Source organism: Astatotilapia calliptera, chromosome 16 (assembly GCF_900246225.1).
Source record: "Astatotilapia calliptera chromosome 16, fAstCal1.2, whole genome shotgun sequence".
Lineage (NCBI taxonomy): Eukaryota > Metazoa > Chordata > Actinopteri > Cichliformes > Cichlidae > Astatotilapia > Astatotilapia calliptera.
The window spans coordinates 28,369,936-28,395,456 of NC_039317.1; the positions used below are offsets into that span (position 1 = coordinate 28,369,936).

The window sequence follows — 25,521 nt, forward strand, 5'->3', positions numbered from 1 at the left end:
GAAGCAGTGTGGGATCATCTTGACAAAGAACAGAATGACAGCCAAGATCCAAAGATGGTCCTTCAAAAAGCTTGGAGAAATATTCCAAAGGAAAATTCAAGGAAGCTCCCTAAGAGAGTTGAGACTGTGTTGAAGAATAAAGGTGATCATACCAAATATTGACTTTAAAGCTCATTAGAAGTGTACAGACTCTTCTTTTATGTCTTATATACTGTCTATCCACATATGTTTGCAAATGTTTCAATAAATCATTGCCTTTATTTCCCGTTGTCCCAGCAAAAGTATATAAATAGAAATACAATCACCGTTCAAATACTGCTCAAATACTGGATTTGACCCCATTTTGCCTCCAGAATTCCCTTAATTCTTCATGCCACAGATTCACCGAGTTGCTGCAAAAATTCCTCAGAAATTTTGGTCCATGTTGACACGATAGCTTCACAGAGTTGCTGCAGATTTGATGGCTGCCTGTCCATGATGTGAATTTTCCTTTCCAACAGATCCCAAAGGTGCTCTTTTGGACTGGGGTCTTGTGACAAGACTGTTTGAGTACAGTGAACTCATTGTCATGTGAAGGAAGCCAGTTTGAGGTGATTTGAGTTTTGTGCCATGGTGGTGGCCGGAAGCAGCCATCAGAAGTACACTATCATCATAAAGGGATGGACATGGTCACAAACAAGCTATGTTGTTTAAATGATGAGCAGCTGGCCCAAAGTGTGCCAAGAAAATAGCTTCCTGTTTCAAGTTCAGCAGAATGTCTTGGAGAGGTCTACATGCTGAAATGCTAACAAGGAGTTGTATAGGTGTATCTAATAACAAGGTTGGTGAGTGTAGTTAAAATACATCCTCTTATACTGAGTGACCCCCTCATTAGGATTTCATTCAGCTCATTTGACACACCCCTCGATGGTATCAACAAGCACAGCGGGATAAGACAACAGTAATAAAAGGATTACACTAGCTGCAAAAATGAATGACGTTGCAATGTCAACAGCAGGGTGCCTCGGAGCTGTATAATCTGAGCCCTGTTGCATAAAATTGACTTAATGAATTAATGTTTGCTGGATGGAGCACATCGTGTTTCCTTGTAGAGACTGAAGCTTGCTGCAGCTCAGTGTGATGGCATTTGGCCCTTAATCAGTCCACCCTCTGCATTTATCCTTTCTAAATATAATTACAGTTACAGTTACTTTGATCTATAGCTAAAGATGACAAAGCCATAATTTCTCCTACTATTCATTACCATTTAGTATATCTGTTGCTACACAATAAACTAAATAACCCTGATATTCATTTTTTAATTGCAAAAATTATGCACCATGTCTTCCACATGGGCAGTTATTGGGAAGTATTTTTCAGTGTTATTCTTATGGTCACTTCAAAGGGACTACTGGTGGTCATTTGGTAGCTCTGATCTTAGATTGTCTGAAAAACTGAAATTGCTGTTCAAATATGAAAGAAAACATGGAGAAAAGGCTGCTGTTTGGCTTAGTGACTGTGTAGATCTCAAGAATGACTAATCCATAAATACACACGATCATCTTTTTTTACATTACAAGCTATAAGCCTGGATCTCTGATGGTATGGGGTGTGCAAAATATCAATTCCATGATTACTGATATCAGTCAGTTTGGCTTGGTGCAGCTACAAAACAGGATGCCTTGCATCAAGGCACTTGACAGAAAATACCAATAAGAAATACGCAGTGAAATCCAAGGTCAAAAAATGTCATTAAAAAGAATGCCAGAAATACATATGACTAAAATGTTTGGAGAACTCTGTCTTCACTTGCTTGTTATCCCAGACTGAATCCTATGGCGCCAAGATCAGGCCTCTGAGTGCATCTGTTGCAGGATTGTGGCTAAACATGGTGCTACATGACTCTGGCTGTATGTTCCAGTTCTTCCTTGTGCGATGGCATCTGTGTTTTTACTGGTTGAAACCAAACCTACACTTTGGTTGCTCTCAACATTTCAAACATATCTTTGTTTTTGAGCTTGATTTACTTCGTAATAATAGTCATTATACAGGATTTTCTTGCACCGCTTCCAAAGCTGATCAAAGAAATACGTGTGCAGTATGGCTTGGAAATAAAATCCCTGTTTTCTATCAACACTGCCCACTTTTATCAGCAGCGACAGCTTCCCTCTGCTTTTGAATGCAGAACTCAAATCCTACACTCAAGATTACAGGGAAAAACCCTCAGGAAGAAACAAATCACTCTTTTTAGCATCTGTCATTTTGAGTGACTTTGCATTACAAGGAAATGTCTGCTTATTGCAGAAACTAAAGAATTGTACATGAAGAGTACCAACCAAGGAAGAGCTTGACTGCTATTTATTAGAGAGTCAGAGTGGTGATATTGCTCCCCATCAGAAGTGCCAGCTGTTGCTGTAATAATGTGATGTGCTGAATGTGAGCTGCTGGGGCTAAGCCACAGAAGCAGACACTGGAGTTTGGTCATGAAACTTTCATCAGTGGTGAGGTGGCGTGGAGTTCCTGAGTGTCTGCACTAAATTGCCCCAGGGTCATAAATACTTTATCAACAGCAGACACCTCGGCGAAACACCTCCCCAGGGGCTCTCTTTCCCTCCCTCTCTGTGTCCCCACCTCTCCATCGCCTCCACACTTTCCTCTGCTCTCCACACCCACACACTCTGTCTCTGGCACTCCACAACTGTACTGGGTTGTTTAAAATAAAGTATTTCATTCTCACACTCTGGGTACCTTAAAATTCAGTTGTCACGTTTCCAATTATAATATACTCCCACACAGAATTACAGCACATCCAGAGATGTTTTTCACTCTTCATTGTTGGAGTGACATGTTCGCCCATCTCTCACAAACTGATCTTGTCACTTTTTTTTCCATTACAATTCACTGCAACCCCCCCCCCCCCCCCCCCCCCAAAAAAAACACACACACACACACACACACACACACACACACACACAAACATCAAACATACCCAAGCAAAACTCCAAACTTAGATCTTTTAAGGCACAGACTTTGATCTTCATGCTAGCAGTTCAGCCTAGCCTGCTTAGCTTTAATGCCACCGCCTTTATTCTCCCAGTGCTGTGCATCATGTTGTTAGAAGCAAGACACCAAGAGAGGTATTCATCCAAAGAACCTCTGCAGACCAAGCTTCTGCATGAGCACATTTATGGGGGAAGGAAAAAAAAGTGAGCGCTTGTTGTGAAGTGCACAGATTACACTCAAATCCCCTCATCAATCTGACTGCAATCAGTGCAACTGTAACTCAGCTGTGTCATGAATCCAGCTGAGAATGTGCTGGAAGTCATCAGTGACACAATGCAGATCGGCTCAGTTCAGTTTCGTGCAGTTTCTTTATATTTGTCTGTGCATGTTAAAGGTTTAAATGTTTAAAGTTTTGATAACTCTAGATAACATTCGGGAAGTTAAGGTGTCAGTGTTAATGTATACTGTGCAGTTAAATCTATTTTGGTTATGCCATGTTAAAATCAGTTCGTTGAAGTATTATTTTATAGCCACAGACGGCCCAAAAGGTGAACTGTGGCTGCTACTTGTTTGTGAATTAGTGTTACAATTACAATACAGACAATTGTTTTCTGTTAAGAGCATTTACATGTGCATGTTTCAAACAAGCAGAAAATCTATGTAAATTAAAAAATGTTAAGCAAACTGAAACCCCAGTCCTAGATGGGTCACCAGTGATGTTATTATATTGATTATTTGCAAATCACTTTGAACGTAAAAACATTTGATGTTGTAGTGGAGAAAAACCTGAACTCCTGACAACAGATTCCAGATCCACAGTGAGAGAATCTGGTGGCTTCGTTATACTTTGGAAAGATGTCCCTGCAAATCAATACAACAGTCTGCTGTGTGATCATCTTTATCTGCGATCAAGCACTTCTCTCCTGAGTGGTCACTTCCAGGATGACAATACTGAAATGGTTTGATGAGAGTGAAAATGAAACAGCTGTAATGAGAATTAGCTCCTCCAAGTCTGAAGCCATAGTTCTCAGGTGGAAAAGAAAGGGTTAGGAGCTCAGTGATTCTGGTAGAGCTCACAGTAGCGCTGCTGTGTCTCCAGATCTAAAGGAAACCAGTGGGGATGTTTTAGGCTTCTCCAACTGGGTGGAGATCCCTGGGCAGACCGTGCAGACCTAGACCATCCAGGAGAGATTATGTTTCTTAGCTGTCTTTGAAGAGGGAGGTCCAGGCACCTCTGCTTACACTTCTCTTCCATGACCTGGACCCTGACAAGTGTGAGAAAATGGATAAAAGGGAGGCTGTAAAATGATTTATACGCTGTTATGAGGTCATAAGATCTCAACATATTTGAACACCTATTCTGCACCAGTTTGTGCACGGTATATTTATTGGTGGCTTCACTACTGCCATTTACAAGCCAGCTGTCAGTTTGCTTGTTGATACAGAGTGAACAGCAGTGTTGTGAGGCTGAAATGGCAAAAGTCCTCCCTAAATATTCTTTTAATTTGAGGCAACCATGGTCATTCAGTCACATACAGTGACGGCTGTTCTGTGTTTATATTAAGATTTTTTTTAAAAAAAAGAAAGAATAATGAAGCAGACAAGTAGTAAAACGTAACACTGTTGTCTTTTCACAGGGTGCTTATGTGCACTAATTACAAATAATATTTTTCTTTGTGAACAACATATGGTATATTCTGAAAAGTGGGAGATAAGCTCCCTGGTGTCTCTCAGATTACTGCACAGATTAGTGATATCACAATGTACCTGTTTCCACTAAACTGTAGCTCTACATAACTCCAGTAAAGTGAGGCATTAAACCACTCAAAAGTTTAACAGTTTGCTGAGTTGCTATACTGAACTTAAAACTTTAATTTTCCCTAAAAACAAAATAATTCACTTATCGATAAATGCTGCATTGTAAAGTCTAAGGAAGTTCGATCTGCCGACAGCCAGTTCAAACTGTATAAATATTAGCCAAAAGCTATTTACAACTAAACAGGAAATCTCACTCTGTCGTTTCTGGGAAACATTGCCCCTGCTTGCATCTTTCCATTGGTTTTCTAAATGCAAACACATCAGGTTTAAAATTCATTCTTTCTCAGCAACCTGTCCTTAAAAGCAGTGTGTCCATCCTGTGTTCATTTACTGTTTCGAAGTCAGCGGTATGCAATCTCATCCTCTCATCCAACCAAGTCAGAAACTCATAGTATTAAGGCTGAAAGAAACTTTGAAGATGCTTATGGAGGCTAACCAACTTAGATCCAACCTTTACCTGAAAGATCGGTACATCCAAGCTTGTTTAGTCTCATTTAACCAACTTAGACTTCGATAATACGCAACTAGAAAGCATTATACATATATATACATACATACATACATAAGTCACTTATAAATAAATATTTGGAAAAGAAACATGTGTAGTTGTAGCAGCAAACAGTGTGTTAAGTGGATGCGTTGTACAGGGAGATGGCCACAGGCAGGAATGATTTCCTGTGTCGTTCAGTGGTGCTTTTCGGTAATCTCAGTCTCTCACTGAACGAGCTCCTGTGACTGACCAACATGTCATGGAGTGGGTGGGAGGTGTTATCCAACATTGTCTTTATCTTGGACAGCATCCGCCTCTCCGACACCACCTTGAGGGAGTCCAGCTCCATCCCCACAACATTGCTGGCCTTACGGATCAGTTTATTAAGTCTGTTGGCATCTGCGACCCTCAGCCTGCTCCCCCAGCATGCAACAGCATAGAGGATCGCACTGGCCACAACAGACTCATAGAAAATCCTCAGCATTTTCTGGCAGATGTTGAAGGACCTCAGTCGCCTCAAAAAATAGAGACGACTCTGGCCCTTCCTGTAAAGTGCTGTGGTGTTTTTAGCCAGTCCAGTTTATTGTCAATGTGTACTCCAGGTATTTATAGTCTCCACAATGTCACACTGACCCCTGGATTGAACAGGGTCAATGTTTCCTGGTCTTCCTGAAGTCCACGATCATTCCTTGGTCTTGCCACGTTGAGCTGCAGATGATTCTGCTCACACCACGTGACAAAGAGTCGACCACAGCCCGTACTCTGTCTCATCATCCCTGCTGATGCATCCAACCACCGCAGAGTCATCAGAAACTTCTGAAGATGGCAGGTTCTGTGCAGTGGCTGAAGTCTGTGGTGTAGAGGTGAAGAGGAAGGGGGAGAGGACAGTCCCCTGTGGTGCCCCTGTGTTGCTAATCACCTTGTTAAATTAAACAATTTTCTAAAGGTTATCGCATATATTCATCATCCAAGCAGATCCAATGTGTGCATCACTCCCTCTTCCCAAACAGGCAAACTCCATTAGTCTCCCTCAGAAAGTGGTACACGCAAGCAAAGGTTAAGAGGAATTTATGCAAATGTGAGCTCCACTAATGCACTCAACACACCCACAAAAAACATGAAACAGATTTTTTTTAATTTTATGATTATCATGTCAAATTCTTTTCAGACCCAGAAACCTTTGTCTACCATCACAGATGACCGCCCGACGCTGTTTGTACGTTTGTTACGCTGCATGTTTACTTCATATTAATTTCACGTCTCTGACATTCTGAAGGTAGAGCTGCTCAAACAGAACATGTCAATATTTGAGCGTCGCTGTTTTGGGCGAGAGATATGTTTAGTCTGCCCTCGATGCGAGTGTGAAGGTCTTCTGCTGGCATTTCTCCCAGTTCCTTGAGATATTTGACAGGGGATTTACTCTGCGTTGTCACTGTGCTGGAGATGGAAGTGAATCCAAGTTCTTCTTTCTGAAAAGCAAATTCCACATTCTATGCCCTGTTTGGACTTTTACACTTAGAAAGCAACTCTTCCAGAATGTCAGGGGCCAAAATAGTCCACGGCTGGCCCCAGGACATTTGGGTTTTTCCCTGCCAGCTAATAACCTGAGTGGACAGATGTGTGGTGACAGGGAAGAAAATGAGTATTGCTAAACGTCTCCCCGAGCAGGGATTTGCTAATCATAGCATATCAACCTGAATTAGGAATATTCACCCCGTCAGGCTTTTGCTTTTTCATAATTGTGGGCTTCATGTGTCTGTATTAAGAACTATACACAGCATTTTAGGAGTTTTAGTATTTTTGAGGGTGGTACAGGATTGTAAGCTTTTGCAAGTGTTGCTAGCTTACAACCTACGTTAGTAACCAAGCTGATTTCAGTTTCCACATCCATTTGTTTTTGGAGGTCTGTGGTACTAGAGGTGGGAGTAAAGTTTGCTCCCCTAGGCTTTGTTAGCCAGCAGTACACATAAGTATCAGGCTTGTTTCCTGAACTCTTTATCAGCCGGAGAAGATGCTGATGTTTTGACTGAGATAAGCAGATTCATCAGCAGTCTGTCAGTCAGAAATGTGATTGTAATATAAGAACAGTACTAATGGAATGCCAATTAACAACACTGTCAGTGTTTTATGAATGGTTTCTCAAGTGAATGTTGAAATCTGTGTTTCCACAAAGTCCGCTTCAGCTGGTGTAGAGTGCAGAGCTGAACGGACTGAAGCTCAAGACACAAGTTCACAATTAGTGTTGGACTGTGATTTTTCACCCAACTTCCTGGCAATTCTTATGAATAAGTGGATGTAACATTTCCAACATTTTCAAAATTCTGGGGTCTTCACTAAACGTGGAACTATCCTGGAATGTGGAAACAATTAAATTCAAAACAAACTGTTTAAAATTGTAAAGACATTTTGAAGAAGTGTGTGTGGTAAAAAAAAATCATCCCCTCAAAGCAGCTGATAAAAATCATTATCGGTGAAGATGGACTGAAGCCAGGGTCCTATGTTAAATCTACTTTTAGCACTGTTATTGTTTGGGGATCTAAACTATTCAGATCGCCACAAACTAAAACATATGGTGGTAGGTGGAAGGGGAATAGTCAGGGGCAAGAGGACATTAAATTAAATACATTTCTGTTGTCCAGAAATGTATTTAATTTTTTAAAATTTGAGGTCATATATGTGCTGCTCCCTGCTTCCCAGAACAGAGTCCGCTGGCGTGGTGTTGCGGACCTATGCTCCACCAGGAGTCTACAGGAAAACTGATTGATGTGCTGTTCAGATCTGCCGTGCTTAAAGCTGGAAAACAACAGGTTAATCCAGACCTTTTTGAGATAACAAGAGAATTTACAAAGAAATCTAAATGTGGAAATTTTATTTATGTATTTTCACTCTATAGGGTTTACATTATATAAGACAAAAACATATCAGAACGTTTTTGTTGTTTTCTTAGGAAAAAAAGATAAGTAAATGATCAATTTTGCTTCTCTTAATACTATTGCTGCAGTAGCTGCACTATGTGGAACTGAAGGCTGACTTGGACTGACTTCCACTTCAAAGTGGATTGATTACTCCTGTCCACAAAATAGAGCACGCAGATCGATTTGTGTCTTTATTATAATACAAACAGACCACTTTTTCAACACTGCTATATTCCACTCCACTCCTGTCCAATGAGATATCATCTCTGCGGTTCTACAGACGGATAACAAATGAAAGATGAAAGACATCTGAGTACAGACTCTTCCACGGCGGGTCACCAAATGATTTTATGAAAATGATGATGGCTTTCACGATCACATCAGAATAAGACTTAAAAAAACAACAACATTTAAACACCAAATGCAGGAATCTCTTTTGGAAAAAGAATGGGGAGTGTATAGTGCAGTGTATTTAGTATATATCAGTATATTTTGATTCATTTTGGTGATTCATTTTAGTCTCCCGTGAGTTTTCTTTTGAAACTGTGGAATAGAAAACAGTTTGAAGGGTAATCAGTAATGCAGGGCCAGTTTCAAACTGCTGCAGGTCTGAGAGGAATGCTTGTACATCTGGAGGCGTGTCCCTGGAGAATGTCGAGCTGTCAATGAGTGAAAGCAGGGATATGATTAGAGCACCATGCACACATGTCTCCGTCATTGTTGGAGCTTAATTTTGAGTTTACATCAAAGCTGTGAAAAATGGAAACAACAAACAAAAAATATTCACAAAATGCTAGAAAAAGGTGAAGTTTGATTGCCTTTGAAGAAGTATGTGTGGTTAAAAAAAAAATCAACCCCTCAAAGCAGCTGATAAAAATCACTGAAGATGGACTGAAGCCAGGGTCCTATGGTAAATATCTACTTTTAGCACCGTTATTGTTTTGGGATCTAAACTATTCAGATCGCCACAAACTAAAACATATGGTGGTAGGTGGAAGGGGAATAGTCAGCCACACACACACACACACACACACACACACACACGCACACGCACACGCACACACACGAGCTTATTAACTGTGATTGAAACCAAGAAAAAACAGGAAAATATCTAAACACTTTTAAAGATGAAATGGAGTGATTTACAGCTTACTCGTCTTTTCTTAGCCTGTGCCTTGATGCTTAATAGCTTTAGTCGATATATTTGATTGACATTCCTGTTTAAATTACTTGTTTGATTAAAGACTTCTTTCAGTACTGAAGCACATGACATCTTCCCTCCCACCCATTGCCCGCAGTCTGGTAGATGTCAGAGTGCGTGAGAGTTATTTCACCTCACAATCCCTAACAAGCTTAGTAATTCAGCAACAGTCAAACGCAGATATAAACTATTGATCTTTGTCTGGCGCAGGCGTTAGCGATATGAGCCTTAATATCACCGCCTCTCATTCTGCCTGCCCGGCTTCCATAAAGTTGAGCGTCTAACCACAGAAGCAGACCTCGCTCTCTCATAAGCCCCGCGGTGAGCTTGATATAGCGGCGGGTTCACAGGTGTCATTTCTCCGCTAAGTACTCCAAACACCGACGCGATCGTTTCCGTGCCCTGCGCGTATTTTAACAACCGGCGGCGAGGCTTTTGTGAGCCACGCTCAATCCTCCCTTTATTGACCATTTAAGCTCCTCGCTCGCCGCCATCTGAAAGGCTCCCGTATAACAAAAGCAGCGGGTTTCTGCGGCTGGAAAGCGGCCGTCTCCCTGAGCCCATGGCCGGTGTTTAACGCACGATAACAAGCAGAGGTGGGTCGGTGTTACGCGCGCCCACAACAGTAAAGAAGAGGAAGGCTTTCAGCACCGCGGACAGCTCCTGTGTGCACCTTTCAGCACATGATGCTAACACGTCAGCCGAGACAGCTCGCACTGTCTTTTTGTCTTTTTTTTTTTTTTTTTTTTTTTTTTTTGAAACTTGGGTCCTGCAAAAGCATCCCTCCCCGGAAACCATCACAAGACCACTTGAACACTCCCCTCCTCCTTCCCCTCCTCCATTCCGTCTTGGGCTATATCCTCCAAAATACCAACATCACTGAGAGTAGACAGGGAGAGAGGCCAGACACCCCGGAGAAGTGTCAGGCTGGTAAAATGTGAGAACACTCCGTCTTTCTCGCTTCAGCAAACGAGCGTGTCCGAAACTCTCCTCCCTTTTCCCGGAGGGGGGTTGATGTGAACGCACAGGGCTGCGTTGGCTTCTCGTCACACGCTCGCCAAGACCTCGCACATATTCAATCGTGACGGATTCGTCCCTTCGCTCCACCACTCCTGTTTAAGATTCCGCAGTTGACAAGACGGCGCCTTGCCCTCCCCGCCTCTCTCATCAGACTTATTTTGCGCCGAAAACGGGATTCTGTCCGCTTTTCTTTGGGATTCGACCAAGTTTTCCCTTCCGAGGAGTTTTACAATGACAGCTACCAAGGAGCAGCCGAATCAGAGACAGAATCAACCGCAGCAGGATGAGGTGGGCAACTGGCTTTTTCTTTTGACTTCCACTTTACCCTTGTGCTTTATGTTAAACTCTGCGGGATAACCTGTTCCGCAGCCCGTTCTAGCTTTAGGGTTTAAGGTCTGCTGAGAGGCCACCGCTGTGGCCACATCCACTAAGTGAAATGTGTAAAAATTCAGTGGCCGATCGGCTCCCCCTATCAAGCAGCATCAGCTTTCTGTGCAGATAATGAGGCTGTGGCTCCAGTGCGAAGGGGCTCATTCAAGTTGGGTGCTGCACGTAGCAGCGTCGAATTAATCGTGTCGTCGCCAGCTGTGCGCGGAGCTTATTGTCAACTGTCAGGACTGGGTCACAGAAAGCTTGAACGCCGTGGGCACACGCGCTGTCAGTGAAGGGGGAGAGATTGAGAGAGGAGCACTGCAGCTTGGGCGCATTGTAATTCAGCCGTTGCCTCCTGTCAGCTGCCCCCGACACCTTGAAAGAGAACAGTCCTGGAAAAATCACTTTATAAGGGTGGGGAAAAGAGCGCAATGTGCTTATTTTTCTATCTGCAAGACGCACATCAGCTCTACCTGATGTTCTCATCAGCTCTACCTGATGTTCTCATCAGCTCATTAGCCTGCAGGGGTTAAACGTTCTCGGTTTGGCACCTTCACACAGGTGGCGTTGCGCACTGCAATGCTTTTTTTTTTTCAGGGCAATAAGATCAAGACTGCAACTTGACAACCACGCACGTGGGTTTGCGCCAAACCGCTGAGGCTAAATCAGCTGCAATTAATGATCACCATCAGTTTTCCATTCATCCATCAGTTTGCTTTTCAATTAAAACAAATGAACAGTTCTATGAATGATGCAAATTCCATCTGTTTCACCCCGGGCTTTCCTCTGAGAGGTCCAAATATATTCTGGGTGCTCTTAATTGAATTCAGTCATGTAGTCCTATTATTCTAAGAAATCAAAACCTCGGCCTCATAATTGAGTTTCTGTGCCTGAAATATTAGAAGGCCTCATGAGATGTTGGTGAAGTATGACAGCTCACAGTTTTCTTTGCTCCATCCTCTATACTTAAAGCGCAGTGGATACTACTCAGTAGGGCTCTCAGGCTAATTCAAAGTCATGTTGTTGATTTCATGTGTGAGCACTGACTACTCATTTGATTAGGGATGATATTGTGTACCATATGTTCATAAATGCCAGAAGTTGTTAAGCCTGCAGGCAAGCTGACTGTGTTGGTGCTTTTATGAAGGCATTTCTGGCGTGTTTAAAAGCATTCAGTAACATAGTGGTGACTTCAAAGCAGCAACAGCATGAAGATATATAAGTGTGTAAGAATCACAAAGTCAGGTGATGGTATTGTGAGCAAAAATGTCAGTGAAGTGAAGACAGTTTGAAAACACTCTGTGAGTTTTTCGAGCACTTTGTGTTGGGAGCTATTGCATAAGATTTGTGCAGCAGGCCGGCGTCATGTTTGCAAGCATTGGGGGTGAGAGTAGTGCCTTAGCTGAGCCAAAGCTATTACTGTCCCAGGCACTGTCAACCCACAGTGAGTATGTATAGCTCTTTGGCAGGCTCTTAACAGGGTAAATCTTCATCAAAGTTGCATGAAGATGCTGAGAGAATTACAAAAGGGGAAAAGACGAAGGTGTCTCTAAATAATGGGTGAAGGAGAAAAGTGGGCCCTAAGCTGTTTTTTAAATGCAAAGTGGAGGACCGGCAATTCTCTTTTCATACTCTGCCTCTCTTTACCACAGTTGAGTCCATTGTTGTTGCATTAAAAGCCTTTTTTTCTCTTTCTTTTTTGTGGTTTTGTCATTCTGACAAAAAAAGAGAAAAAAGTAAAAGAAAAAAACCCCACAACTAGCCACACAAATAACACTGGTGGGAACTGTGTGACGCAAATCCATAAAACTCTCCAGCTTTTCACTTGCTTTTTTAAGATATCTATTATTTTGTCCAGAAGGATGGCAGCCAGCTTGTTTTTTTTTCCTCCATCATCCAACAATTTGCAGCAATTTGCAAGAACCACAAAAATACCTATATAACCAAAAATCTGACCCTTCTCTTAAATATCCATCTGTGCAAAAAGCCAAATAAAAGTTTTCAAAATTCAGATACATGAAGAAAAAAAATACCTGGGAAAAGACATCATCTCATTCTTCATGTGTGTTTTCACAGACATGACTGATGTGTCGATTTTTTGTTGTTTCCAAGGACACATAGTCGCTTTTAAAGGATTCTGACAGATTTCGGTTTCTCCTACAATAAAGTGGATATATATTATAGTTCTTGGCATGTTAATAATCCAGCTAGTCATTCTGATGTATGGTTATTGGTGTGTGTAGGTAGTAGCAACTATTGTCCCTGTTACAGACTCCAACTTAGTGTATGTGATAAAATGCAAATAATAAAGCTGACTTTAGAGTGGTTTTGGCTTTGGCTTAAATTCTATGAATTTTCTCAAATGCTTTCCAATGCTGTTAACATTAATGTAGGAATCAGGTTTTCAAAAAGGAGAATGTGTGCATGAAGAAACAAACAAACAAAACCCCCAAAATGAAACAATATAACTCATTCTGTTCTTCCCCATTTTAAGGAGAATGGGCTACAACTAAATTTCAGACTGCAGGACCTTCTGCTATTCCTGGTAACTGTTAGAGTTTGCCCCCTCCTACTTCTGTGTCAACACAGCTGAAACAAGAGACATTTTTTTAGTTCTTAGAACTCCATTTTTATTATTCCCTTAGAGTAATTACTTTCCCGTCATAAGCATGACATAGGTGTACTGTGACCAGTCCAAAATTAGCAATGTACACTGCAGCTTTTAGCATTTTCATTAACACTGGAACAAAACACAGGGAAATGAATCAAGGGAAGGCTTTACTGAGCCCGTAGCCAATGAGAGAAGCACTATGCATGTGATTTTTCACTCATCAGAAAAGTATTAGCTTGCAATTCCTTTCAGCTTGCAAAGCCACAGTGAAGCAACACAGAGAGAAAATGAAAGCAGGATTGGAAGAAAGTAAAACATGAGGTGACATTGAATTATTAGCGACTGGCTGGCTGTTATATCTGATCAGAGTTCCTATTAGCAGCTCAAATGCAAAAAAGAAAAAAAAAGAAGGTATTCAACTCCTGAAGGACCCCCCTTATGGGTATTTGTGCCCACCAAAATTCTTTGGTCTGGACTAAAGTGTTTTAAGATGCTGACTGATATGCTGGCTCTCTAAGCCATTATGTGCTGTTGTGACGAGCCGTTCTTATGCTGACTGTTAAGACCGAAAACAAAGCAGTTCACTGGGATTTGAGACAACTCTGTTTTTCTTCATTTTTATGTGTTTTTCCTCTGTGTGCTGTTTCAAAGACTGGCAGCTTATACACTGGAAATCGTTTGTCCTATGGTGATCATTTTATGTTCTGGACTGATGATTTGTTCAGGTGCACATGATACACTGACTATAATGACTGTATAAATAAATGTTTTTAGTGATTGACCTTGATAGTCATAAAAAGCGTTATAGGCAGAACATCTTAACTATTTTTGCTTTGCTTTAAAGAGAATACATGCAGTCAGCCAACTGTGAACGGGAGCAGTGGAGCAGTCTTGGCAGTGAAACCATACAGTGTGGCCAATCCCTCTTTAGTTTCACTGCAATCTTAGAACAAACTGACTCATTTGACATTGGCTGATCTCACGCTGTGCAGCCTCCTTTAACCATACACACAATACAGGCTGACTGAGAGGTTGACCTCTCATTGCGACCCTGTAGCCAGCTCAGACTCTGTGCAGTCAGTGGGGTGTATAGACTCAGCACCTGGCCAGACAGAGTGTTCCCCTCGGCTTTGTTAATGGAGCCGTTGCTGTCTGTGACTGGGACTAGAGGCGAGCGTTAGGAGAAAAGGATGCCTACCCTATTGTGATTAAGAGGTGTGCTTGCACATGCTGTGATCCGGTGGCCCGGGAAACTGTAATTCACACTAATGGAGAAAATGTCCTGGACACTGCTGCTGCTGCTTCAGTGGCCTCAGAGACAGTTACTGAGAGAGGGAAGAACAAAAAAGAACAGGTTGCAAGGGAACTCGTGAGCATAGGTGGACAAAGAAAAGGAAATGTGAAGGAGGCAAAGAAGAGGGGGAAGGTGAGAAGACAGGGCCGGTTGTGTAAATGACAAATGGATTTAAAGAGGATCACGTGGAAGATGATGATGTGTGAGATGAAATGAAGTGAAAAGAAGATGTGTTAGTATGTTCAGGAGTGTGAGGAAAGGGACAGTTTTTTATCAATTGCTATGACTTATAGCAACGATAATGTGAAAACACTGTTAGTTTTGAATAATGATGAACTCACAGAAAAAAACTTTGTCTGCAAACAGAAGTTTTTCATTTACTGCTTAGTGTCCAGCTAATTTTTAGCCTCCCATAAAGATAATTTTGTTACAGAGATTTGCAGAAGGAATGCTTTTGCATCAGCGACTTTGCTTTTTTTCTTTGTGCTACTTATAATTTGCCCTTTCACCCTGAAAAACTGTAATAAGAAGGAATTCTTCACAAGCGCTCATACGTGACAACCAAGGAGTGACATTCGTCTCACTTTTACCATAAAACTTGTGCATCATGTTTGGATAACCTATGAACCAATGCAACTAATGGTGTTTTTCCTTGGAATGACATTCCTATCTGACTCATCAAGTGTCACATGTAGCACCAACATTAGTGAAAATTCACTTTTTTATTTGCCTCTTATGTGATAATAACTGCAGAGAAAAAAATAAAACAAAGGTGATCTAAGGAGCTTGGAGAGAGGCTTCATCAGTTCCTGAGGTCACCGGTGCCCAGAAAGGAAGAAGTCTCTTGGATGCGAGGTGAAACATCTTCACAAAATTTAAAGAAGTCCAGTCGTTTTCTTTCTAAGCTCCTTAGACTGCCATGACTGGATGACTGAGAACCTACACAGACAAGCAAAGGTCTGCTTCCTGTGGGGTTATAAAGTATGCGTGTTAACCTTTGGGCTTCCAAGGTGCGGCCTTATGTTGAGAGAAATAATGTTTGTATCAGATATATAAAATAAAATATGTGAAAATATAAGCAAAACCAAATATTTAGTTACTGTTAAATGTTGACTTTGGATTATCTTATTTTTGTCTTTGTGGGTAAATTAAATGGATTCAACAAAAGGGAAAAAAGGCATAACAAAACAGAATATTGGGAGAAGAGACTGAAAGATGCTGCTAAATTAGGTTTATTGTTAATATGATTTGAATGCAAGATATCATTTTGTATAAATGGGTATATAAATATCAATTATATAAATGGGTAAATAAATGTTCAGCCCATTTCTGCATTGGGTTGGCGTCAGGTTGGCTGGCAGTGCTTGAGTTTTGCATCACATTTTTCCATCTTTTGGGCTGAATTTGCATTCAGCACATGCTGTTCAATCTCAAATCGAATGGACAGAGAGGAAGAGCTGCTATTTTTTGAACATTGCATAATCAGAAGCACTGCAAAGTGTCCCAGCCTGTGTGCTGACTTACACTCACCACCTTCCTGTCATAAGCTTGTCTCTGTATCCCGAGGCGACCGGTGCCCTGAATTAGCTGAAGCTGACACATGTTCCATCCTCGAAAGGATTAAAAGGCAATTACAGAGTTTGAGTCATCAGTTGTGACACAGACAAGGGGACAGGCTGCAGTCGAACCCGAGATAGCAGGAATTAGGAAGAGGAAACAGTCAGACCTTCTACTTGTGTGTGTGATAACAGGGTAGCTTGTGAGTGAATGGGTAGTTGCAGGTAAAGCACACATCTCAGTCACCACTAATACCTGATATTTTATTGAATGCAGTGTTGGATGTAGATGTGTGTTTTTTCTTCACTGGCTTAAAAAAGCCCTAAAATTTTAAAATCACCCCAGGCAACTTTTTCTCCGCTCTAATTGAGATGCAGTAAATTTGCCTGAGCTGCTCAAACCATAATTGTGGTGCTGGGCATGTGGACCAATCTCACTTGAGAGTGAACCAGAGGATTGTCTTCTGAACAACAGAGGTACCAAAAGAAGTAATTACAACAACAAATGTCCTGGGAGACGCACACTCTCTCATGCAAACTCTTTCTTTCTTGCGTATTCTCTCCCAGCAAACATGGTTTAAATATCATGGAATGATGGCAAAAACTGCACTGTAGGTGAGCAGATGTTAGCTGATTTTGGCATTTCCACAGACAACAGTGGTCACGTCAGACTGTTTCTTACAAAGCAAGGATTGTTGTTTAAATTGTTGCCATAAAGAAGACAAACTCAAGAGTCTACATTGTGGAAATTGTATCTCTTTGTCTTTTGCCTGGTTACATTTCTTGTCTGGAGTCAAGCGCTATATCCCCTTTTTCACTGTTTTAGTCAGCTGGCTCAGTGTGATAAGAAGTGGACTCCAGAGCACAGGTCACACATCTGAGTCCCTTTTCCTCTCTCATAAGCTGGAATGTTTTATATATGTCAAGTTAGGCTACATAACTGAAACTGGAGATACCTCCAATTTAATGTGTTAGTAATAAATGAAGCAACATACATAAGGGAGATACTTGAACTTGTTTTACTCTGGCTCTAGTCACACAGGTCTCGAGACCAGTCAGCAGCCACCTGGTAACAATCACTTGCTGGGAAAGATTTGCAATCCCAGACTGAATGATTGATAAAGAGCGACTGATTGTAAAGAGGTATATATTGCAGAGAAAACTTTCTTGCGATTGCTTTGGTAGCTAGACGGTTGCAACGGCCGCGATCTTTTTGTGAGTTTTTGCAGACATCTTCCATGCAAAATACTTGCCAAATGATAGTGCAACACCAAAATGTAAGTAAAGTAAAACTAGTACCTTTTGAAATTTGTTACTTGAACGCATTGCACATTTCACAGTTTCACGACACCTGCAAGTATCTGCTGATAAGTTGCCATCTTCTGTATAAACTAGCAACACCTGTGCAACTGATTTCATTTGACAAAATACAGCAACCTGCTTGTGGAATATATATTTATCTCAAGTGATCAGAAGTTGCTAGGGGTCACCAAACAGTTTCTAGACCTACAGTGGGGCAAAAAAGTATTTAATCAGCCACCGATTGTGCAAGTTCCCCCACCTAAAATGATGACAGAGGTCAGTAATTTGCACCAGAGGTACACTTCAACTGTGAGAGACAGAATGTGAAAAAAAATCCATGAATCCACATGGTAGGATTTGTAAAGAATTTATTCGTAAATCAGGGTGGAAAATAAGTATTTGGTCAATAACATAAATACAACTCAATACTTTGTAACATAACCTTTGTTGGCAATAACAGAGGTCAAACGTTTACTATAGGTCTTTACCAGGTTTGCACACACAGTAGCTGGTATTTTGGCCCATTCCTCCATGCAGATCTTCTCGAGAGCAGTGATGTTTTGGGGCTGTCGCCGAGCAACACGGACTTTCAACTCCCGCCACAGATTTTCTATGGGGTTGAGGTCTGGAGACTGGCTAGGCCACTCCAGGACTTTCAAATGCTTCTTACGGAGCCACTCCTTTGTTGCCCGGGCGATGTGTTTTGGATCATTGTCATGTTGGAAGACCCAGCCTCGTTTCATCTTCAAAGTTCTCACTGATGGAAGGAGGTTTTGGCTCAAAATCTCACGATACATGGCCCCATTCATTCTGTCCTTAACACGGATCAGTCGTCCTGTCCCCTTGGCAGAAAAACAGCCCCATAGCATGATGTTTCCACCCCCATGCTTCACAGTAGGTATGGTGTTCTTGGGATGCAACTCAGTATTCTTCTTCCTCCAAACACGACGAGTTGAGTTTATACCAAAAAGTTCTATTTTGGTTTCATCTGACCACATGACATTCTCCCAATCCTCTGCTGTATCATCCATGTGCTCTCTGGCAAACTTCAGACGGGCCTGGACATGCACTGGCTTCAGCAGCGGAACACGTCTGGCACTGCGGGATTTGATTCCCTGCCGTTGTAGTGTGTTACTGATGGTGACCTTTGTTACTTTGGTCCCAGCTCTCTGCAGGTCATTCACCAGGTCCCCCCGTGTGGTTCTGGGATCTTTGCTCACCGTTCTCATGATCATTTTGACCCCACGGGATGAGATCTTGCGTGGAGCCCCAGATCGAGGGAGATTATCAGTGGTCTTGTATGTCTTCCATTTTCTGATGATTGCTCCCACAGTTGATTTTTTCACACCAAGCTGCTTGCCTATTGTAGATTCACTCTTCCCAGTCTGGTGCAGGTCTACAATACTTTTCCTGGTGTCCTTCAAAAGCTCTTTGGTCTTGGCCATGGTGGAGTTTGGAGTCTGACTGTTTGAGGCTGTGGACAGGTGTCTTTTATACAGATGATGAGTTCAAACAGGTGCCATTCATACAGGTAACGAGTGGGGGACAGAAAAGCTTCTTACAGAAGATGTTACAGGTCTGTGAGAGCCAGAGGTTTTCCTTGTTTGAGGTGACCAAATACTTATTTTCCACCCTGATTTACGAATAAATTCTTTACAAATCCTACCATGTGAATTCATGGATTTTTTTTTCACATTCTGTCTCTCACAGTTGAAGTGTACCTCTGGTGCAAATTACTGACCTCTGTCATCATTTTAATTGGGGGAACTTGCACAATCGGTGGCTGACTAAAAACTTTTTTGCCCCACTGTATGTGACTGAGGCTTTAGGCCACATAGTTGATACGTCATTGTTTAGAAATTTTCCTGTGTGCAACATGAGTGACATATTGCAAAGCCACAATACGAAGGGTACACATCAAGAAGAGATGATCAGCCAGTGCCTGATGTTGAAATATTTGCATGAGAAAGTGAAGCTGGGCTGTTAGCAGAACCTTATCTTTCTACTTTGTGTTGTCATGTCTGAGAGCAGTTGTCACCAGTGCAGGAAGCCTTTGTGTCAACCTGGACTTGGCTATCTGCGGATGTTGTCGAAGGTTGATCTGATATCCTCGTGTTGGTGTTGTTCCCAGATCATCATACTAAATGTTGTTCCAGGATCAACATTGCAAATGACCAATCAGAATGTTGTGACGTCATACCTTTGCGACTTCGGGAAAAACCGGCGTAAAACAAAAAACTGTACTTAAGCTGCGTGAAACCGCCTCTGTCCGCCGATCAACGGACCCTGACCCTAAGCCTAACCGTAACCCTTTAATAAACAGTAAGCAGAATTGATATTGTCCTTGCAACATTGGAATTTCATAAATGCACGAATGGCTTGGGGCGCAAAGGAATAACGTCACAACAATGTGATTGGTCACTTGCAATGTTGAACCTGGAACAACATTTTCATGATGGTCTGGGAACAACACCAACACGAGGATATCAGATCATCCGTTGTCGAACGCTGTCAAACATTCCAGCAGTCTCATTTCTTTTTAACACCAAACTACAGAAATTAATTTTAGATTCCTTCCTTAATTTTGTTCTCATTAATATTGACTGGCTGGCTCCTGTCGGGCTTTTTCCTCAGCAATAGTTCATCAGCCCAGCTCAGATGAAGTGCAGGAGTATTTTCTGGCAAACAAGGTTTTCTGCACTTCCAGGACTTATAGTAAGCACTGAGGGCAGTCGCAGATCGATTTCACTCTCTGGGCAAGATAATCAAAGCCTCATCTGAAAGGCCGGTGATATTGATAGCACTCTACTGATACATAGATAGACCACTGCATCTATTTATCAACTCTCCGTTGTATGTTCACTGAACATGGATGAGAGGAAAGTGTACAGACCTGTACAGTGTGAAGTGCAGTGAACACTAAGACCAGGTAAAGGGTGTCACATGTGGTTGATGTGACATTTTGTAACAGAAGCAGAACTCTAAACGACTAAAAGAAAGATTTTCAGTTTATTTCAACCCGCTGTATTTTGTGGCTATTGAGTCATGCTAACATTGTTGTGAAAAACCGATCTCTGCAGCTGTTTTAGAAAACAACAGATTTCAGTACAAGAAGTTCAAGCTCCAAGCAGCAGTCGAAAAAAACCTGATAAATGCTCCCAGTCCTGCAACTGTGCCGATTCCTCTGTCTTCTGACTCACTGTAAATTTATTGTTCTTTTTTTGTTGTTCATGTTTTAATAGAGAGGAGTCCATTAAGTTTATAGTGATGGGTAATTCAGGACATTTTATTATCAGGATGAAATGATTGCTTCTTTTTTTTTTCTGACCTTTGTCTTTTGTTATTATAAATCAAGTGCACCTGTTTTCTTTCATGCCAGCTTGCACCTCCCTAAAAAAGTATCAAAAAACAAAAAAGCTCACTCAATATTATCATATGAGCAGTACTGACACATTATCAATATTTCATTTCTAAATATCACAGTTACCGTCAATACATAATAATCGTGACACCCGTAGCTGAAACACAGAATTTTATGGAGAGTGACTTTCACCTTTGTCACAGTAATTAACTCGAGAGAAGAAAAACAACACAATTAAAGCCACACACACATACACGGTCTCTCTCTCTCTCACACACACACACACACACACACACACACACACACACACACACACACACACACACACACACACACACACACTAGATTAAAAAATCACTGGTTAGGGCTTTGCTTGGCTTACCTAAAATGCACATCAGTTCTTCCTTTCTGCACGGATTTAGACGCCACCACAAACTGTAACCATACCGAACCCTTAAACACTGAGCATGCTGTGTTAATTCATCGAACCATCCACAGACTTAAAGAGTAAATCTCAGTTTGTGAAGTCTGCTAAAATACACAGCAGTACTGTAAATCCATTCTCTGCCATAGATTCCTGTCGAGAAATCTTGTACTAACCTTGATAGCGAGCTACAGTAAGTCACAAACATTTTTTTCTGTCAACCTTGGAGTTTTCACAGCTCACTTACTCAGACAGACATCTGTCACACTCTTTTTTTTGGCTTGTTTTTCAAGCTGCCATTTCATGATTCAAGATGTCACCGACATCCAAAGATGCAATTAACTGCAGTCATATCACGTAGTTGTCTTTGAAGTTAAATGGTGTTATTCGAGGCGGGGAACTCGCTTGCTGTTCATAAACCCTATATGGAACATCGAAAACAACAGTGACTGTAATACAATAGCAAGTGTGTGTGCATATGTGAGTCTCCAGAGTCTGATACATCTTTTTCCTATTAAAACCACATCAGCGTGCCTCACTGTTGTACTGGGTGATGTGTTTATTCATTATGATTAACATGGGCACTATAGCTCACCGTGCTGCTGCTGTAAATATGAGACCATTAAATCAGGATTAATCTGTAGCGAAACATAGCCCCCCACAGTGCACTACTCACACCAGTTTGGGCAAAATTAGCTAAAAACTACAGCTGTTCTAGGAAACAGCTGAGTCTGAGCTCACACTCTGTGGGACTGATGATGATCTTGTGATTTGTTGACAATTACAGACACCGGGTCTTTATGTTAAACCACTGTGCTAGAAAGTAATAGAATAGAATATCTGTTTATTGTCATTGTACGTGTACAAAGAAGTTATCGGTGCTCCACGCCAACTGTGCAGGAATAAAATATAAATAGTAAAACAACAGGAGAAATGTATACAAAACAAGAGAAATGCACGCACTGGAGAACAAAGTGATTGGAAGTAGTGCAAAGAACTTGGTCTGGGTATAGAGTCTGTGTGTGAGTGGCCTGGGTGATGAGGGTTACTCAGACCATGGCTCAGATTGGCAAGGTGAGTGGGCAGGGGTGGGGTGTGGGGGGGATAGTGTTTATTAACAACCAGCATTACCAGTATAACCAGTATTAGCTACAATGATTGCTGATGCAATGCATTTTTCTGCTTCAGAAGCTATTTTATGAAATCTGTAGTTTCTAAAATTAAGATGTCCATTGGTGGAGGATGCACAGATGCCCTGTGACAGCTGGGATAAGCTCCAAAACCCTCATGATTCTGGATTGAATAAGGGGTTAAGAAAGTGGATGGATGGAAATAAAGTGAAACTTAGCACAAACACTGCTGGAGACATTTGGAGCATTAGATGGTGAGAAGGGGTTCACCTTGAAGAAGTTGGCAGTTAATCACAGGACTGCAACAGACAGACAGATGATCATTCACGCCTACAGATAATTTAGAATCACCCGTTAACCTAACAAGCATCTGTTTGGGCTGTGAGAGGAAGCCAGAGGGAGCTTCATGCAAGGGACTCAGCTGGCCCATCCATTCAAACCAAAGACCTTTGTGCTATGAAGTGACACTGCACCCCTGTATGGATGGATGGATGGATGGATGGATGGATGGATGGACTTTAAAGCTTTTTTAATTCTACAAAGACTTTTCTTTAAAAAGTGACCTCGTGTGGGAGAATGAATTGTGACTGCTTTCTTTCTGCAGTGCAGATAGAAATAATGTACAGTGGAAGTGAGAAAACAGAACCTCTGAAGAAAGAGTCAGGCCATCAGACAGTGATACTCACTCGTAACACTAGCTATTAGTAGGTGTTCTTTTGAAAGCATGGTCTCCTCATAAAGGACTGCGAACACAGGAAGTTTTACATCTTTTTAAATCTTATCCCACACCATAAATGTGTAGCAGCAACCCAAAGTGTATTATTTGTATTCTTTTATTTTTTCTTGCTATGTGTTTTGGGGTCATAACACTGCCAAAATGCAGCTTACCCTGGTACCGTGTGTTGCCACCAGACGTATCTAGAAGTATCAATTTTAGCGTTGTGTCATCACATTTGGCTTTTACTTTAAAAGTGTCCATATCTGGATGAGAGGTTGCTAAAATGCTGACTAATAGTAGCAAGGTGCATACATGAATTGAGTGGGCAGATAATGTTAATAAAAAATGCTCCAAAAAACACCAACAATCAAAAGGTCCCTTTCAATTACTCCAATTAGCTGATGAGATCCACAGCTAAGCTAACTATAAACATGCTTATTCCTGCTCTGAAGTTGGACATTTTAATGCTGCAGTCTATGGGGACCGACTCAGTTTAGGGAGCCTTTATGAAATCTGACAAACAATGCCTGATAGGTAAATATGGTTGCGTGAGCTGTTTGACAAGACAATGAAGGACAATGTTGTTTGCTGTGTAGGATGCTTGATAGTTGTTCCACACCCTAAACAGGTCACAGTGCTTCCCATAGAATTGCATCTGTAGCTGTAGAGGATTGTGTATACACAGCACATATGTGTGAGCGTGAAAGGATGTGTGCCCAGGATTCTTTAACCTCCTAGGACCTGCGTCCACATATGTGGACATCATATTTTGGGTTATTTAGATGAAAATACTCAATTTTGCCCTACATGGGCCTGATATCCACTTACGAGGACATCATACTGCTACTGTTCTATCAAAATTTTAAACGAGTATCCTCATATGTGGCTCTCATTCTTCTTAAAAACAAAAATAAGGTAAAAAAGAAATCTGGTAATTCTTTGTTTTTACATTCATCGGGCCCCAATATGCTCAAATATCAAAGAGAAATTAAAAATGCATGTCGTGGAAGAGTTCGGGTCTTAGGAGGTTAAATTAATTAACAAATACCATGTATACTTGTGGCCTCTGCTTTCCTCCTGTAGACAAACACCACTTTCATTGTCTGCTCTGTCTTCTGTTCTGCAGTCTCAGTGAGCTCCAGTTCAAAATGAACCTCCACCTTCCAGAACACGGACTAACATTGACAGCTGCAGTCCGAGACAATAAAGCTGGAGTTTGTTGAACCACAGGATCACAGAGGGTCGTCCTAACAGTGACCTGACCAGTCTGTTCATAGAGACACCCTAGGCAGGAAGGGCCAGAAAAATGTCTGGGCTTTTCTAGGCTCTGTTCTATTTTCACACAATGGAAAACATTAAAATGTATTTTATACTTTTTAAGTCAGCTGTGCATTATGTTAAAATATATATTCAAGATTTTCTACATTTAGGACAACAGGTAGTTAATGGTTTCATTTACGGCAGCAGAGAGACATGGTTCCAGGGTCTGGAAGGATGATGATAACCGTTTAAGCTAATTAAAAATACCCTAAAAGGGTAATTGCTATATTCCACTGTAGGCATTGTCTTTATTTTTATTGTGACGGGATATTTTTGTCTTTGTGTGGCAAAGCGGGCCGTTGCCCTTTTTATTCTGTTGTCAAGACATTGGCCATCGTAATCGCCAAGCCGAGAGCCACTGTAAACATCACTGAGGGTGAGATCATCAAATCAGTTGCCGCTGCACACCTCTTCATCCAACTCCCAACTGTGCTGTCCTTCCCTCTCCACCTCTCCACCCCTCCATCCCCACTAATTCCCTCTCAACTAGCAATTTTATAGCTCAGTGCCTGCTGAATCCTCCAATGTGACCCTATAGGTATAAAAACCACACAGTGCCACTTTTCAACCACACGAAGAGACAATTTCCTGCCTGCTCCAGACGCATTCAGCTCCTTGTCGACGAGCTTCTCTTCCTATTGCTGCTTAATTCAGGCTCTCCTTTCAATTTTTATTTCTCCTGATAAATGAGATTTTGTTTCTGAATTGGGAGGAAATGGCTGGAGTCTTATCCACAGCCCGGAGTGTAATGTGCCTAGGAATGTAGTCAGCTGTGTCTAATTGTGTTGAGATTGGAGATTTGACTGCTGGGGACTGACAAAGGCTTTAGTGTCCACCATGTAAATGAACAAAAAAATTGCATTTAAATGTGTGCGGAAAATTCAAAGCAAAAGGTGATTAATAGAATTAGCTTTATTGTCCTGTGTCCTTCACGTACTATAGGTGGTTTGAGCTTAGATTTATCCAATATAGCGCTCTAATCCAGATGAATGCATTTCATTTAATCC

General features: G+C 41.5%; 1 protein-coding gene across 2 annotated transcripts in view; it reads left to right on the forward strand.

Moving 5' to 3' along the window:
* Positions 1 to 25,521, forward strand: part of dpp10 (dipeptidyl peptidase like 10) — a 253,842-nt gene that overhangs the window by 93,405 nt on the left and 134,916 nt on the right. The window contains exon 1 of one of the 2 annotated variants that reach the window (XM_026143891.1): positions 10,183 to 10,714. The exons of the other annotated variant lie outside the window; for it this stretch is intronic. Coding sequence (XP_025999676.1) covers positions 10,658 to 10,714 — 57 coding nt within the window. The 5' untranslated portion in view covers positions 10,183 to 10,657. Of the gene's footprint in view, positions 1 to 10,182; positions 10,715 to 25,521 lie in introns of those variants that run through there. 2 annotated transcript variants of the gene reach the window in all.